This window comes from Canis aureus, chromosome 24 (genome assembly GCF_053574225.1).
Source record: "Canis aureus isolate CA01 chromosome 24, VMU_Caureus_v.1.0, whole genome shotgun sequence".
Lineage (NCBI taxonomy): Eukaryota > Metazoa > Chordata > Mammalia > Carnivora > Canidae > Canis > Canis aureus.
The window spans coordinates 4,079,649-4,093,179 of record NC_135634.1 but is presented as its reverse complement, the minus strand read 5'-3'; the positions used below and the strand labels follow the sequence as shown (position 1 = coordinate 4,093,179).

General features: G+C 34.8%; 1 protein-coding gene across 4 annotated transcripts in view; it reads right to left on the bottom strand.

Annotated features, from left to right (window-relative positions):
• Window positions 1-9,676, bottom strand: part of POSTN (periostin) — a 41,562-nt gene extending 31,886 nt beyond the window's left edge. For all 4 annotated transcript variants that reach the window (XM_077867994.1, XM_077867996.1, XM_077867995.1 and 1 more), the window contains exons 1-3: window positions 9,505-9,676; window positions 8,077-8,175; window positions 3,367-3,431 (exon numbers count right to left, since the gene is read on the bottom strand). In XM_077867994.1, the coding sequence (XP_077724120.1) occupies window positions 3,367-3,431; window positions 8,077-8,175; window positions 9,505-9,623 (283 nt within the window). In that variant the 5' untranslated portion in view covers window positions 9,624-9,676. The remainder of the gene's footprint in view (window positions 1-3,366; window positions 3,432-8,076; window positions 8,176-9,504) is intronic.
• Window positions 9,677-13,531: the final 3,855 nt, after the last annotated feature.

Genomic DNA, 13,531 nt, shown 5'->3' with positions numbered 1-13,531 from the left:
GCATCACTTTAATTTCAAAACCAGACAAAGACCCCACCAAAAAGAAGAAGTATAGGCCAATATCCCTGATGAACACAGATGCAAAAATTCTCAAGATACTGGCCAAGAGGATCCAACAGTACTTAAGAAATTATTCACCATGACCAAATGGGATTTATCCCGGGGATGCAAGGCTGGTTCAACACTCATAAAGCAATCAACGTGATAGAGTATATCAACAAAAGAAAAAACAAGAACCATATGATCCTCTCAATAAATGGAGAGAAAGCATTTGACAAAATACAGCATCCATTCCTGATCAAAACTCTTCAGAGTGTAGGGATAGAGGGAACATTCCTCAGCATCTTAAAAGCCATCTATGAAAAGCCCACAGCAAATATTATTCTCTATGGGGAACCACTGAGAGCCTTTCCCCTAAGATCAGGAACACGACAGGAATGTCCACTCTCACCACTGCTATTCAACATAGTACTAGAAGTCCTAGCCTCAGCAATCGGACAACAAAAAGAAATAAAAGGCATTCAATTTGGCAAGGAAATCAAGCTCTCCCTCTTTGCAGATGACATGATACTGTACATAGAAAACCCAAAAGCCTCCACCCCAAGATTGCTAGAACTCATATAGCAATTCGGTAGTGTGGCAGGATACAAAATCAATGCCCAGAAATCAGTGGCATTTCTCTACCCTGACAATGAGACTAAAGAAAGAGAAATTAAGGAGTCAATCTCATTTATAATTTCACCCAAAAGCATAAGGTACCTAGGAATAAACCTAACCAAAGAGGTAAAGGATCTACACCCTAAGAACTATAGAACACTTCTGAAAGAAATTGAGGAAGACACAAAGAGATGGAAAAATATTCCATGCTCATGGATTGGCAGAATTAATATTGTGAAAATGTCAATGCTACCCAGGGCAATTTACACATTTAATGCAATCCCTATCAAAATATCATGGACTTTTTTCAGAGAGTTGGAACAAATCATCTTAAGATTTGAATGGAATCAGAAAACACCCCAAATAGCCAGGGGAATTTTAAAAAAGAAAACCATAGATGGGGGCATCACAATGTCAGATTTCAGGTTATATTACAAAACTGTGGTCATCAAGGCAGTGTGGTACTGCCACAAAAACAGACACATAGATCAGTGGAACAAAATAGAGAATCCAGAAGTGGACCCTCAACTCTATGGTCAACTAATATTTGACAAAGGAGGAAAGACTATCCACTGGAAAAAAAGACAGTCTCTTCAATAAATGGTGCTGGGAAAATTGGACATCCACATGCAGAAAAATAAAACTAGACCATTCTCTTACACCATACACAAAAATAAACTCAAAATGGATGAAAGATCTAAATGTGAGACAAGATTCCATCAAAATCCTAGAGGAGAACACAAGCAACACCCTTTTTGAACTCGGCCACAGTAACTTCTTGCAAGATACAACCATGAAGGCAAGAGTAACAAAAGCAAAAATGAACTATTGGGACTTCATCAAGATAAGAAACGTTTGCACAGCAAAGACAACAAAACTAAAATACAGCCTCCAGAATGGGAGAAGATATTTGCAAATGACCTATCAGATAAAGGGCTAGTATCCAAGGTCTATAAAGAACTTATTAAACTCAACAGCAAGGAAACAAACAATCCAATCATGAAATGGGCAAAAGACATGAACAGAAATTTCACAGAGGAAGACATACACATGGCCATCAAGCACATGAGAAAATGCTCTGCATCACTGGGGTTCAGGGAAATACAAATCAAAACCACAATGAGATCCCACCTCACACCAGTGAGAACGGGGAAAATTAACAGACAGGAAACAACAAATGTTGGAGAGGATGTGGAGAAAGGAGGACCCTCTTGCACTGTTGGTGGGAATGTGAACTGGTGCAGCCACTCTGGAAAACTGTGTAGAGGTTCCTCAAAGAGTTAAAAATAGATCTGCCCTACGACCCGGCAACTGCACTGCTGGGGATTTACCCCAAAGATACAGATGCAGTGAAACGGCAGGACACCTGCACCCCAATGTTTATAGCAGCAATGTCCACAATAGCCAAACTGTCGGAGGAGCCTCAGTGTCCATCAAAAGATGAAATGATAAAGAAGCTGTGGTCTATGTATACAATGGAATATTCCTCAGCTATTAGAAATGACAAATACCCACCATTTGCTTTGACGTGGATAGAACTGGAGGGTATTATGCTGAGTGAAGTCAATCGGAGAAGGACAAACATTATATGGTCTCATTCATTTGGGGAATATAACAACTAGTGAAAGGGAATAAAGAGGAAAGGAGAGAAAAACGAGTGGAAATATCAGTGAGGGTGACAGAACATGAGAGACTCCTAACTCTGGGAAATGAACAAGGGGTAGTGGAAAGGGAGGTGGGCAGGGGTGGGGTGACTGGGTGACGGGCACTGAGGTGGGCACTTGATGGGATGACCACTGGGTGTTATGCTATATGTTGGCAAATCGATCTCCAATAAAAAATACACACCAAAAATTATTGAATATTAAAAAATAGGATCACATTCAGAAAGAAGATGCCTGGATTAGATGCTTTTTATGCATTGCTGTCCAAAATGGTTTGGGCTCTAAAGTTTATGTTATATTAGATATCTGTTGAGGAAAAGAGGGTAAGAAATCTGTTGAGGAAAAGAGGGTAGCCAGAGGAAGTAGATGATGATTGGTGTTGAATATTTGAACAGGTAGTTCAAAGAGGAAATAGATTAACTATTTTTCCTTTAGTTGGCAATTTTAGAAACCAATTTTCAATATGAGGGATGTTATAAAATTAGAGCTGTTCAATTACAGAAGATTATGCCTTCCCAACTAGTCCACTCCATGTTTCTAGACAAATTCAAAGACAGGGATTTTGTAGAGAGGATTTTCATTCTTGAAGGAAAGTTGAACTAATTTAAATTTACAATCAAGCTTCTGTTGTATGGTCCAATGTTCAGTGCACGAGAAGTATGTTTTAATACTTTATCACCATGACAACTTCATGATTTACACGAAGATGGCAGTATATCTTAGGATTTATCACGGTGCTAAATACACACACCCATACACACACACACACGTGTGGCTTCTCTACAAGCTGAGCTACCTCAAATCTTTTCTCTCACATAAGACTAGTTCCTCATTTGTGAAAATGTCAATGCTACCCAAGGCAATTTACACATTTAATGCAATCCCTATCAAAATATCATGGACTTTTTTCAGAGAGTTGGAACAAATCATCTTAAGATTTGAATGGAATCAGAAAACACCCCAAATAGCCAGGGGAATTTTAAAAAAGAAAACCATAGATGGAGGCATCACAATGTCAGATTTCAGGTTGTAATTGAAATTTTACCTGCTGGACAGCCTTTCATTCCTTCCATTCTCATATAACCAGGGCAACATTCATATAACACAGTCCTGTATATCAGAAAAAAATTAAGATTAAAATTGGGAACTACATAGAATTCTTTATACATAATCTTAGCAAAAATATACCACTTGTCATGATTTGTGAAATTCTAAAATTGGGTTATTTTTCCCCAATACGAAGTTACTTATATTAGTTTGATTTCTGTATATACTGTCATGACATTGTAGAAAAGTTCCAGGATCTTAAGGCAGAAGAATGAGTTCTGGTTCCCAGTTCTGTCCTTGGTAGATGTGTGACCTTGAGCAAGTAATTTAACAAATTTGAGTCTGTTTCTTCACCTATTTAATATGGCAGTCGCAGCTATAATATCTACTCAGAGGCTAGTTGTGAGTCTCAAATAAAATGATGCTTTGGATATCATTTCTAGACTATAAGTGGTTAGAAATATTAGTTAGCATAAGGTTATTAGAAACTAGAAACATCAGTAAATATATTAACCCATTCCAATCAATAAGAGCTATTTCACTGCTAATTAAAATAACATTTTAGGTTTGAATTGCCAGTAGAGTTATTAGTCTGATCATATTAAATACAATCTTTAAAATCTTCTTCAGTATTCAAGAAAATGCTATTTTGTTCAAAGTTAACAAAGTGCATTAAGTTATATAAAGGCATAATTAAGGTAACAAACCAGAAAATTCAGCAAACAATGACATATCCAAAATAACTTTGTTAAATTACTATATTTTGTGGGAAAATAGTAACCTGAAATCATCTATGTAATTGCTTTTATTTCTTACTTTATTAAAAATATAATTCTGATCTTCATTTTATCAAATTTCATTTGACATTTTTTTGGACTTCTTCAAAATCTAGTAAGGGTAATATTTTTTATCAAAATTTTATATAATGCTCTGTTTCCTCTCAATAGAAATATGAAGGTGATACAAAACAAAAATTGTAAGTAGGGCAATATTATAAGTAAAGAGGAAATAAGACTATTTTGTAGTTTTTAATTAATAAATTTTATGTCATGCAGTTTAAGATAACTACTTATAGACTACTTTATATTTAGCAATTAAACACGCATTGACTAGTTCAGATATTATTTATTTCTGTTTTTTTTTCTAGTTGTGTTAATTGTACTCAAAAAGTATGAATGACTGAAAGAATTTGGATATTTAAGAAAAAGATCACTATAAGAATAAATAATGTTTTCTTAGTATGAAAAAATTACAATAAAAACAAAATTTTTAAAAGTATAATTATTAATGATATTAATATATATTATATATAATTATTATATCAAAATTATAGAAATTATAGAAATTTCTATATAATTATAGAAAAGTCTTCTATAGTTTAAAAAGTAAATAAGCTTTTCAAATTAAAGCCAGGTCCAGGGATCCCTGGGTGGCGCAGTGGTTTGGCGCCTGCCTTTGGCCTGGGGCGCGATCCTGGAGACCCAGAATCGAATCCCACATCGGGCTCCCGGTGCATGGAGCCTGCTTCTCCCTCTGCCTGTGTCTCTGCCTCTGTCTCTGTCTCTTTCTCTCTCTCTCTCTCTCTCTGTGACTATCATAAATAAATAAGTAAAAAATTAAATAAAATTAAAGCCAGGTCCGTTAATGGATTATCCATGATTTGTGGTCTTGTTTGTGCTCTTAGATTCCTATTTCTCTATTTTCTTGGTGTCAATTTAAAAAGTACAATGTAACATTATTTATGCATATTCAGTAAAATATGAAAGATGAATGAGAAAAAAGTGTCTGGCATGGAAAATTGACTAAAGATGGTTGATAGATAAAAAGATATCGACAAAATGAATTGGGAAATGTCAATTTCAAATGGTTCTTCAATTTTAAAATAGTTTCAAAAATAATTGTTGTAAGAAACATATGGAAATTATATGGGAGCTTTATGCAAATCCTAAAATGGCCCCTGAAACAATTTATTTACTTAGATTCCCATAGAAATAAATTTGAATACTTTGATGCCAAAGGACTGATTCAGAATTGCTTACGTGTTAGCTTTAGCATATATTATAAACAATTAAAAAATGAAATACATATGTATTGGTTCAATATTGATCATACTAACTGGAAGTAAAATAGTGAATAGAAAATTGTTAATGTAACAAAACTTTTTGTAATACATGCTAATATGCCCCAAGGATTAGCCTTAATGTAGACAATTAGTGCACCAGATGGAAAATTTATCTTCATATTCTGAATAGTTATCTAAAATCTCATGAAAATGACAGTTGAAAGGAAGTCTACAAAATACTATATTATTTGACCAATATAAGTTGTGGAAAGTATCTTAAAATTAGGAGACTCATGTTTATCATTAGACCTGCTCAATTTCTTCCTTCAAATCTGCAAAGCAACTGTTCAACCAAAGGGCAAACATTTCTGTCAACTGAAAAAAAAAAAAAAAGTCCTAAAGATGTCTCTGGAAATTTTAGCAGCTGCAAGCAGATGGCAAAACAGGCATTCCTCTTGTCAATGTTATTGATTTATTTGATTATTTGAAACTCACAGCTAGCATTTACATTTATTTCAGAGCACAGATGTAAATGTGTTTGTGAAAATGAAGCTACTTGGGGGAAATAAGCTAATTAAACAAAGGCGAGACTGTTATGTTCCTGGTAAAAAGCCAGGCTTCAAAGCAGGATTTTTTTTTAATGGAGAACAAGAAAGAATGTTGACATCACCTTTGTACAAGCCTTGGCATCATCTCTAATATATTTAGATGGTTAAAGTGAGATTATATCATACTTTCCTAACCCCCAGGAAGAATGTAATAAAGCTATCCCCTGAATATTTCAGACAGCAGGTCCTAGTTGGTATGCCTTCCAAATATGCCTCATGTAACCATGGATATGAGGAACAAAGCGGGGAGAATCGAGGGCCTTAGAGTTGCCAACTGGGGTCCAGCCTGCATCATGGCCAAGATCATTGCAGCCACTGACTTACACTGTAATCGTGTGAATGACTCACAAGTCTAGCAGATGTCTGCTGACTAATGGGAATAAGGTCCAGGCCAAATAGTAACATCAGCCGAAACTCTATTAAGCAAATAACAGGAACAGGCAGCAAAGTCCTGTGATGTGCTAGACCTAGCGACCATGGGGAAGTCCAGCTAAGGTTATATGCATTGAATACATGATGTTTGTCTGGAAATAAAGATAATCTTGTGCATTTTAGATAGGCATCCAGTCACAACTCCTTTTCCCACCCACATATATCCATTTGTTTAAGTACTTTAAATTTAAGGACAATTGATATTGTAAGTTACTGAGCGATTCCACATTCATCAAATCAGTCTACCCCCCAGATATTCTGTAAGTATAAAATCCACATTTTGCAGGTAAAGAAACAAAGGCTTTGAGAAGTTAAGTGGTGCTATGTTTAGTATTTATTCCAACATTTTTAAGTTATGAATAAGTTTTTAACAATCCCTCAATCCTTCCACTTATTTAGAGTAACTGAAGTTTGATGATGATGTAGTAAACAGGTTTTCATTCAGATGCTTGGTTCTCAAGGCATCTTTCATTGAGGGTGGAGTCCAAATTGATGGGAAGCACTATTTTCTTGATCAGGAATGGTATCTCTAATCTTTTTGATAGAGATAGTAACTTATTCTATGACTCCGCTCCTTTACTTTAAAATGAAGAACTTGGACTACATGAGTAATTCTCAACTTTTATATGCTCAGGATTGTATTTTCCTATGGATAGGTTAAACCAATACACATTTCTACAAAGTAATAAAATATTTAGGTTAAACCAATACACATTACTACAAAGTAATAAAAAATATTTTCTGATTTTAGGTTAATTAGTGAAATATACAACTAAGTAAAGAGTAATTGTCTTTTTGGCTATTGAAATAGTATATACGATGATGAGCTTTATCAGCTTTGTGGACTCCTGCAGATCTGATAGTTTGGGATGGAATAACTGGATTAAGTGAAGAGATGAATCTTAACTTCTTTCCACCTTCAAGCTTTGATGAAAAATTTGAGGTAAACGGGAGTAAGTCATTCAGATCAGATAATTTCCAAATGATTGTAGGCAAACATTAATAAGTACTTCAAAAATCCTGATATTTTAGATCAATTTGTCCTTCTGGCCTTTTTTTTTTTTTTTTTTTTTTTTTATGATAGTCACAGAGAGAGAGAGAGGCGCAGAGACACAGGCAGAGGGAGAAGCAGGCTCCATGCAGGGAGCCCGACGTGGGATTCGATCCCGGGTCTCCAGGATCGTGCCCTGGGCCAAAGGCAGGCACCAAACCGCTGCGCCACCCAGGGATCCCTGGCCCTTTTTTTAAAAAAATAAAATGAGGAAACCATTTTTGTAAAAAGAGGCATCAAGGTTAAGTGTCTTGCCCCAAAAATGAGGGCCAAACCAGAGGTAGAAACGACAGAGTCTCACACTTGACTGATTCTATATATCGCCATGAGATTTGTTTCCTTTGGACCTTAGTAACACATAAACTCAGGGCTCATGAGGAGCCCACTAGGCAGAGGGAGAAATGCGGGAAGAATGCCTTTATTCACGTTTATTATCATTTTTTTTAAAGCTTGCAATTTGGGAGAGTATTTTCAATGAAAAATGTTGTGTATGTCCTGGGAAAGACATAGTGTTGTCTTTGGGACTGGCACATTAAGAAAAAAGGTGAGACTTACGTTTTCCTTCCACAGATGGCACCTTGATACCAGTTCCTACAAGTGCTGAAGTATTTCTTTTTTGTGCCTAAGATCTGTTGAAGAGCACAGACATTTGGGCTGGAAGACAGATGGAAGAAAAGAAAGTTAGTGTCCTAATGACAATGAATTTTTCCTATCTTCAGGTCAGACGGTTCAGAAAAAAAAGTTAACATGTGGACTCAATTTTCAAAGATGTGATTCTAGTCTTGCACAAATCTGCTTCTTGATCCAAGCATACTGAATCATCAGAAAAACTAAAGTCTATTGGAAAGAAAAAGAGAGAGAAAATTATACATCCTTTAAAGGAAAACATGGGTGTTTCAAAAGTTAACTTAGGAATATTCAAACAGCATTAAATTCAACTTTATTTTGTTTTCATTCTTATTACTTTTAATAGTAAGATAATCTACTGACCCATTTTAAACTAAAAATAGGCTCGTTTTGGACTTTAATCTGGAACAATGGACTCTGGAACCATGAGGAATCAAGAGAGCAAAAGAGACAGGTTTTACTAGGTCCAAAGACATGATATCCTGTAATTTTCGAGATAAGTAATCACAGAAGCAAATGAGTGATAAAATTAACTTATAATATGGCTGCGCAAAGGAAAATCTTTCTCTTTGATTAGAAATAGTAGATCAGAACATCCTCTGCCAGAATTTTAAGTGTCTTTCTCTCTTAAAGCAATAGGAAGTCTTACTTGCACTGTAAAGCAAAGGAACTTTTAAGCATTTTGAAAATCCCTCTGAGACATTGGAAGAAGTGCCAAGAACTATTTCATTTTTTTTTTTTTGCCAAGAACTATTTCAAAAAAAAAATTATAAGTGGTTGGTTAGATTACTAAATCATGCCTATTAACTTTTTAAGAATGCTAACTTGTAGTTGAATTAATTTCAAGAAATATGTTATTCTTGCAAATTTTACAAACTGCAGAATTTAAAAACATTCTTAAATGCTTTAAAATATTTTAAAAAACTAGTTACATTTTTCATTTAATTTTCATACATAACAATGAAAACTTTCCTATCATGTGAGATACTTCAAAGTTGTATACATAATGAAAGCCCTAACCTTATATTTTTTATTTTGATACCTCATTTCAGATTTTTAGAAGGCAAATAAAAATACAAATAAATGAAATAATAAAGAAATGCCCTGTTAAATGTTGTCAATTACATTAAAATTACATAATGCTTCAGAAAAAGCAATTACATACACATTATTTTGACAGTAATTTTTAAAGCTTAAAACACATATGTAAATCACAAAATACTCATGTTTTTTCCTTTTTCTTACTACTTTTTAATTAGAAAATAACCCTTGGTATATTTAAGGAAGTTTTTGCATACATTGACATATAATAAGCTAAGGAAAAAAAAGATGTATAAAACGTAACCACTGACTTACCCCTGATCCCGGCCCCTGATTCGGCTATGAGCCAAGATCTTGTCATAATGGCCATTGGCGTTTGCAGGGTTAACAACAACCAGCAAGAGTAGAGAAAATATGGGTAAAAAAGGAATCATCTTTTGTCTCTCCGTTGCAGTTAGTCCACGAAGAGAACTGGCAATGGGCTTTGGAGAGCTCAGAGTTTATATACATGTCAGAGTCGTGGGAGGGAACACTGTATAACCTAGGAATCTGAGCTCTCTCCAAAAAACATCAGCAACTTCAAGTTGGCAGCTAAAATCCACTTTTCATAGTTATGTTTACTGAACACATTGAGCCTCCTTTACATCTCATTCTGAAGAAGATTTTTATTTTTAAATTATTTATATTCCTCTTTAATAACATGATTCTGCATGTTCGTGTTTCAGTTTTACTCTTTTGTAACTTGGAGGGGTTTATGGAAAATGGCTTTGTTTGGGTTTTAAGGAAAATTCTGTAATCCATCCCTTTCAGAGTGCATGTCCCTGCGCTCAATGAGATCATTGATCTTATCACATCTCTCACATTTAGTTCACATCAGAACTAAAAGGTTATTATTTTTCACCAGAAAACAAATGTAGATATAAGTTTGGTAACCATAAGGCAATAATGGCTGTTGATTAAAAACAGATGTTGAATAGATTTAAAACTTGTACAAAATGTGAAATAAGAACTCTAATTGCTGATGAAATAAGTTGAGAGACCACAGTTTTCTTTCAATGCTACTAAACTGGAGAGATACTTCCCATTTCACTTCTCTTTTCAAATATCAAGGAATCGGGAGAGTTAACATAAATCTACTTCTGGCAAGTTTTCCTAATTCTTGAAATGAAACAGAAAAGAAAAACATTTGTGCTTTATTGTTTTTTATTACATATTTCACATGGTGATGAACTTGTTTAGGCAGCATATCTGATAACCACTGGACAAAAGCAGCCCCTATTGGAAACAAATATTACTAATCTAGCTGTAATAGATTAAATATGTATTAAGAAACAAGAGCATCACCAGATTTCTTCTGATTTTTATCAAGTAACCAAAGTCTCTTAATGTTACACTATGTGATTCCTATCCAAGAGAATATGCACTCTTACCCTTCCACATATGGCACATATGGCACATCAAATGTTTGGAACACTGGATAAAAGAAATCTGAATGTCAGATGTCAACAATAAGCTAAAATGATAACTTACAATGAGTCTTTTGAATAAATAAGTTACACACTATCCTAAAGTAAAAGTGTAATTCCAATATGTCTTGTTGCAAAGTGCTCCTTCTGTAATGGCACATCGCTATTGTTTCACCACTGGCAATATAGAGAAATTTTATACTGACCATGTTTTCCAATTGCAAGGGCTTTTCAGGAGGCTGGATACACCTGAGATGATTCCAGGTATCAGGAGAGTTACATTAAGTTTTCTATAGAATTTTGCTTTGAGGCACTAAAATAATTCTGCAACTGGCAGCTAGTTTATGAAGAAAGCATACAATTAGATAATATTCTGAAATACGATTTCAGAAGTTTATTAAGAAAGCATACAATTAGATAATATTCTGAAATATGATTCAGAATTGAAAATGAGCCTGATAATAAGGTATAGAAAATGAAAGAGTAATTCAAAAGGAGAATTGGAGAGAAGAGGTCATAAAAGGTAAATTAGATTCTGTTCCTGGTCCCTTGCAGGAAGAAGACTAATCTAACATTTATATTCCTCTAAATGGAATTATTCTAACTTCATCTGTATGTGCTGGTTTGCTTTATATCATAAGTTTCTATTATTTTTATGTGTGTAAATTGTTAGGTGGTCTGTAATTGTTTACTGAGTAGTATGGAGAGACTGTCTTTTATGAAAACAATGTCTTAATACTAGTAAAGTAGCTGCTAGAATATTCTTGGTAACATAGTTATATAAAAGTCTTCTAGACTGATTAGACATTTAATGTAGATTACTTATCTTCTAAGACATAATAATGGAATTTTGGAATTATAGAAGGATAAATCAAACTAATAATACATAAATTTCTCTGACACCACCCTTATAAATGGTCATTCATTCTTTACTGGGATGCTCACTGCTATTAATGTGACCCTTTTCCTATTAGACAACTGCAATTCATAAGCTTTTCTGCAATGAAGCTGAAATCTGCTTAAATCCCATGGGGTTTGATTGGAGAGGAAGGTTTGAGGTATTGAGAGGAAGAGATATAGACATGGATAATGTATATAGAGGGCAAATGATGTCTTTAAACACAGTCCCAATGATAACAAACAGACTCGATTATGAAGTACAGGGGTAAAGGCAGAATCAATCACTTCCTGTCATGTTACCTACTTTGTTAGTAGTGCCTGCAGTACATTGAAAATATATTGATTATTTTTAAGAATAATTTTGACTTAGTTTTTCCTTGTGACCATTGTAATCAATGGCTTCCATTCATCTTGATTCCTTCAGTGTTCTAAATGGGTAAGTAATTGCACAAGATGAGTAAGAAAAATGAATATGCATTCATATTTCAAAAGAGGATTTGCTCCTTTCTGACTAGAAATAGAGGTTTACTTTTTATAAAAAGCATGATATATTCTCATATACTAAAAAGATTCTTAAATATTTTCAGAGTTTCAAATAATAGAGTCTTAAATCTATCCATCCTGAACAGCATATTGGAAATTGTAGAAGTCCCTTTGGAAGACAACAAATGCTAGCCCTCAGCAAATATTTATACTCAGGATGAGCAATGCCATCAAGGAGGATCTTGAAAATGAGGCCCAGATTGTACATATAAACTACATGTAAATTTAGAGGTTGGAGAACATTCCAAGGGAGGGAAAATTTTAGGGTAAATACAAAAACATGAAAGCACTGCAACTGAAAAAGCCAACTTCAGCCTGTAAGTGTGATATTGTATCACATTTTGGAGTGGGAAAAAGTCGAAGCAACCTCTTTCGCCAGGATCCTAGCTTCTAGGAGGCTAATAATTGAACACTAGTTTCTATCTGACAGTGCAGGGTAGGATGAGGGAAGGAAATAGTTCAGATAATGGGAGAAAAACTAGTCTAAGATATGGAAAAGAGAAAAAAATCTTAAGAAGGACACCATTCTCTCTTCAGAACACTCGGCAAGGGTCAATCGCTCTCTCTCCACACAGGGCCCTTATTCTTCCGCTTCATGAAAGGATGCTGCCCCTGGGTTGGCTGCGTAACTTTATTAGCAGTTTTGGGGAGGACTGAAATCTTGGCAATTGAATCTGACATTCAGGATTGTAAAGTCTGACCTGGAAATGTAAGTCATTAATGAAAAGGAAATGGCTTATTATGCAGCCAAGGAAAAATAATGTGTCTGAAAGACAGAGACATTTGTTTCTAGCTATCAGGATGCTAATTTATGGGCTGTTTGCAAATTATCCAGTGGATCTTTGTAGCAAATCTTGTAGCCTCTGGTGACTGTGAAGTCATTGTAATATCAGGCTTACTCTCGCTAACATGTGACCAACATGCCCTGCACTCTCTAGAATTGGACATTATCTATGGATTCAACAAGCCTCCATGGATACCCAAGCCAAGAGTAGATTTTCTTTAAAAAGGTATTTCCTTGGTTCTGAATGATCCAGGATAGTTATTTGCCCCAAGTCATGTCTAAACTCCTGCTTTTTAACATATTGCCTGTGGGATCTTAAAAACATTTCTTGAGTATCACTTTGCTTTCTTACTGGCCTATTTGTTAACTATAAATAATAGAACCTGATTATAAAACATGACAAGCCCTTGAAGTTCATGGGACCAGCATGTCTCAACATCCAAGTGCTTGGCCAGTGAGGGTCTTCGCATTTTTTGGTACCTGGGTTTGCAGCCCTGTAAATTCAAGTTCTGACAAAGGCCCAATGATCTTTGTTTCCTTTGAGCGAGGGAAAGCCAACAGTGAAAGGAATTCAAATTAAAAATTAAGTTTTGAGATTTTTTTTCCTCTTTAAAATATGAGGTAAAATATATATAAAATAAAATTGAAA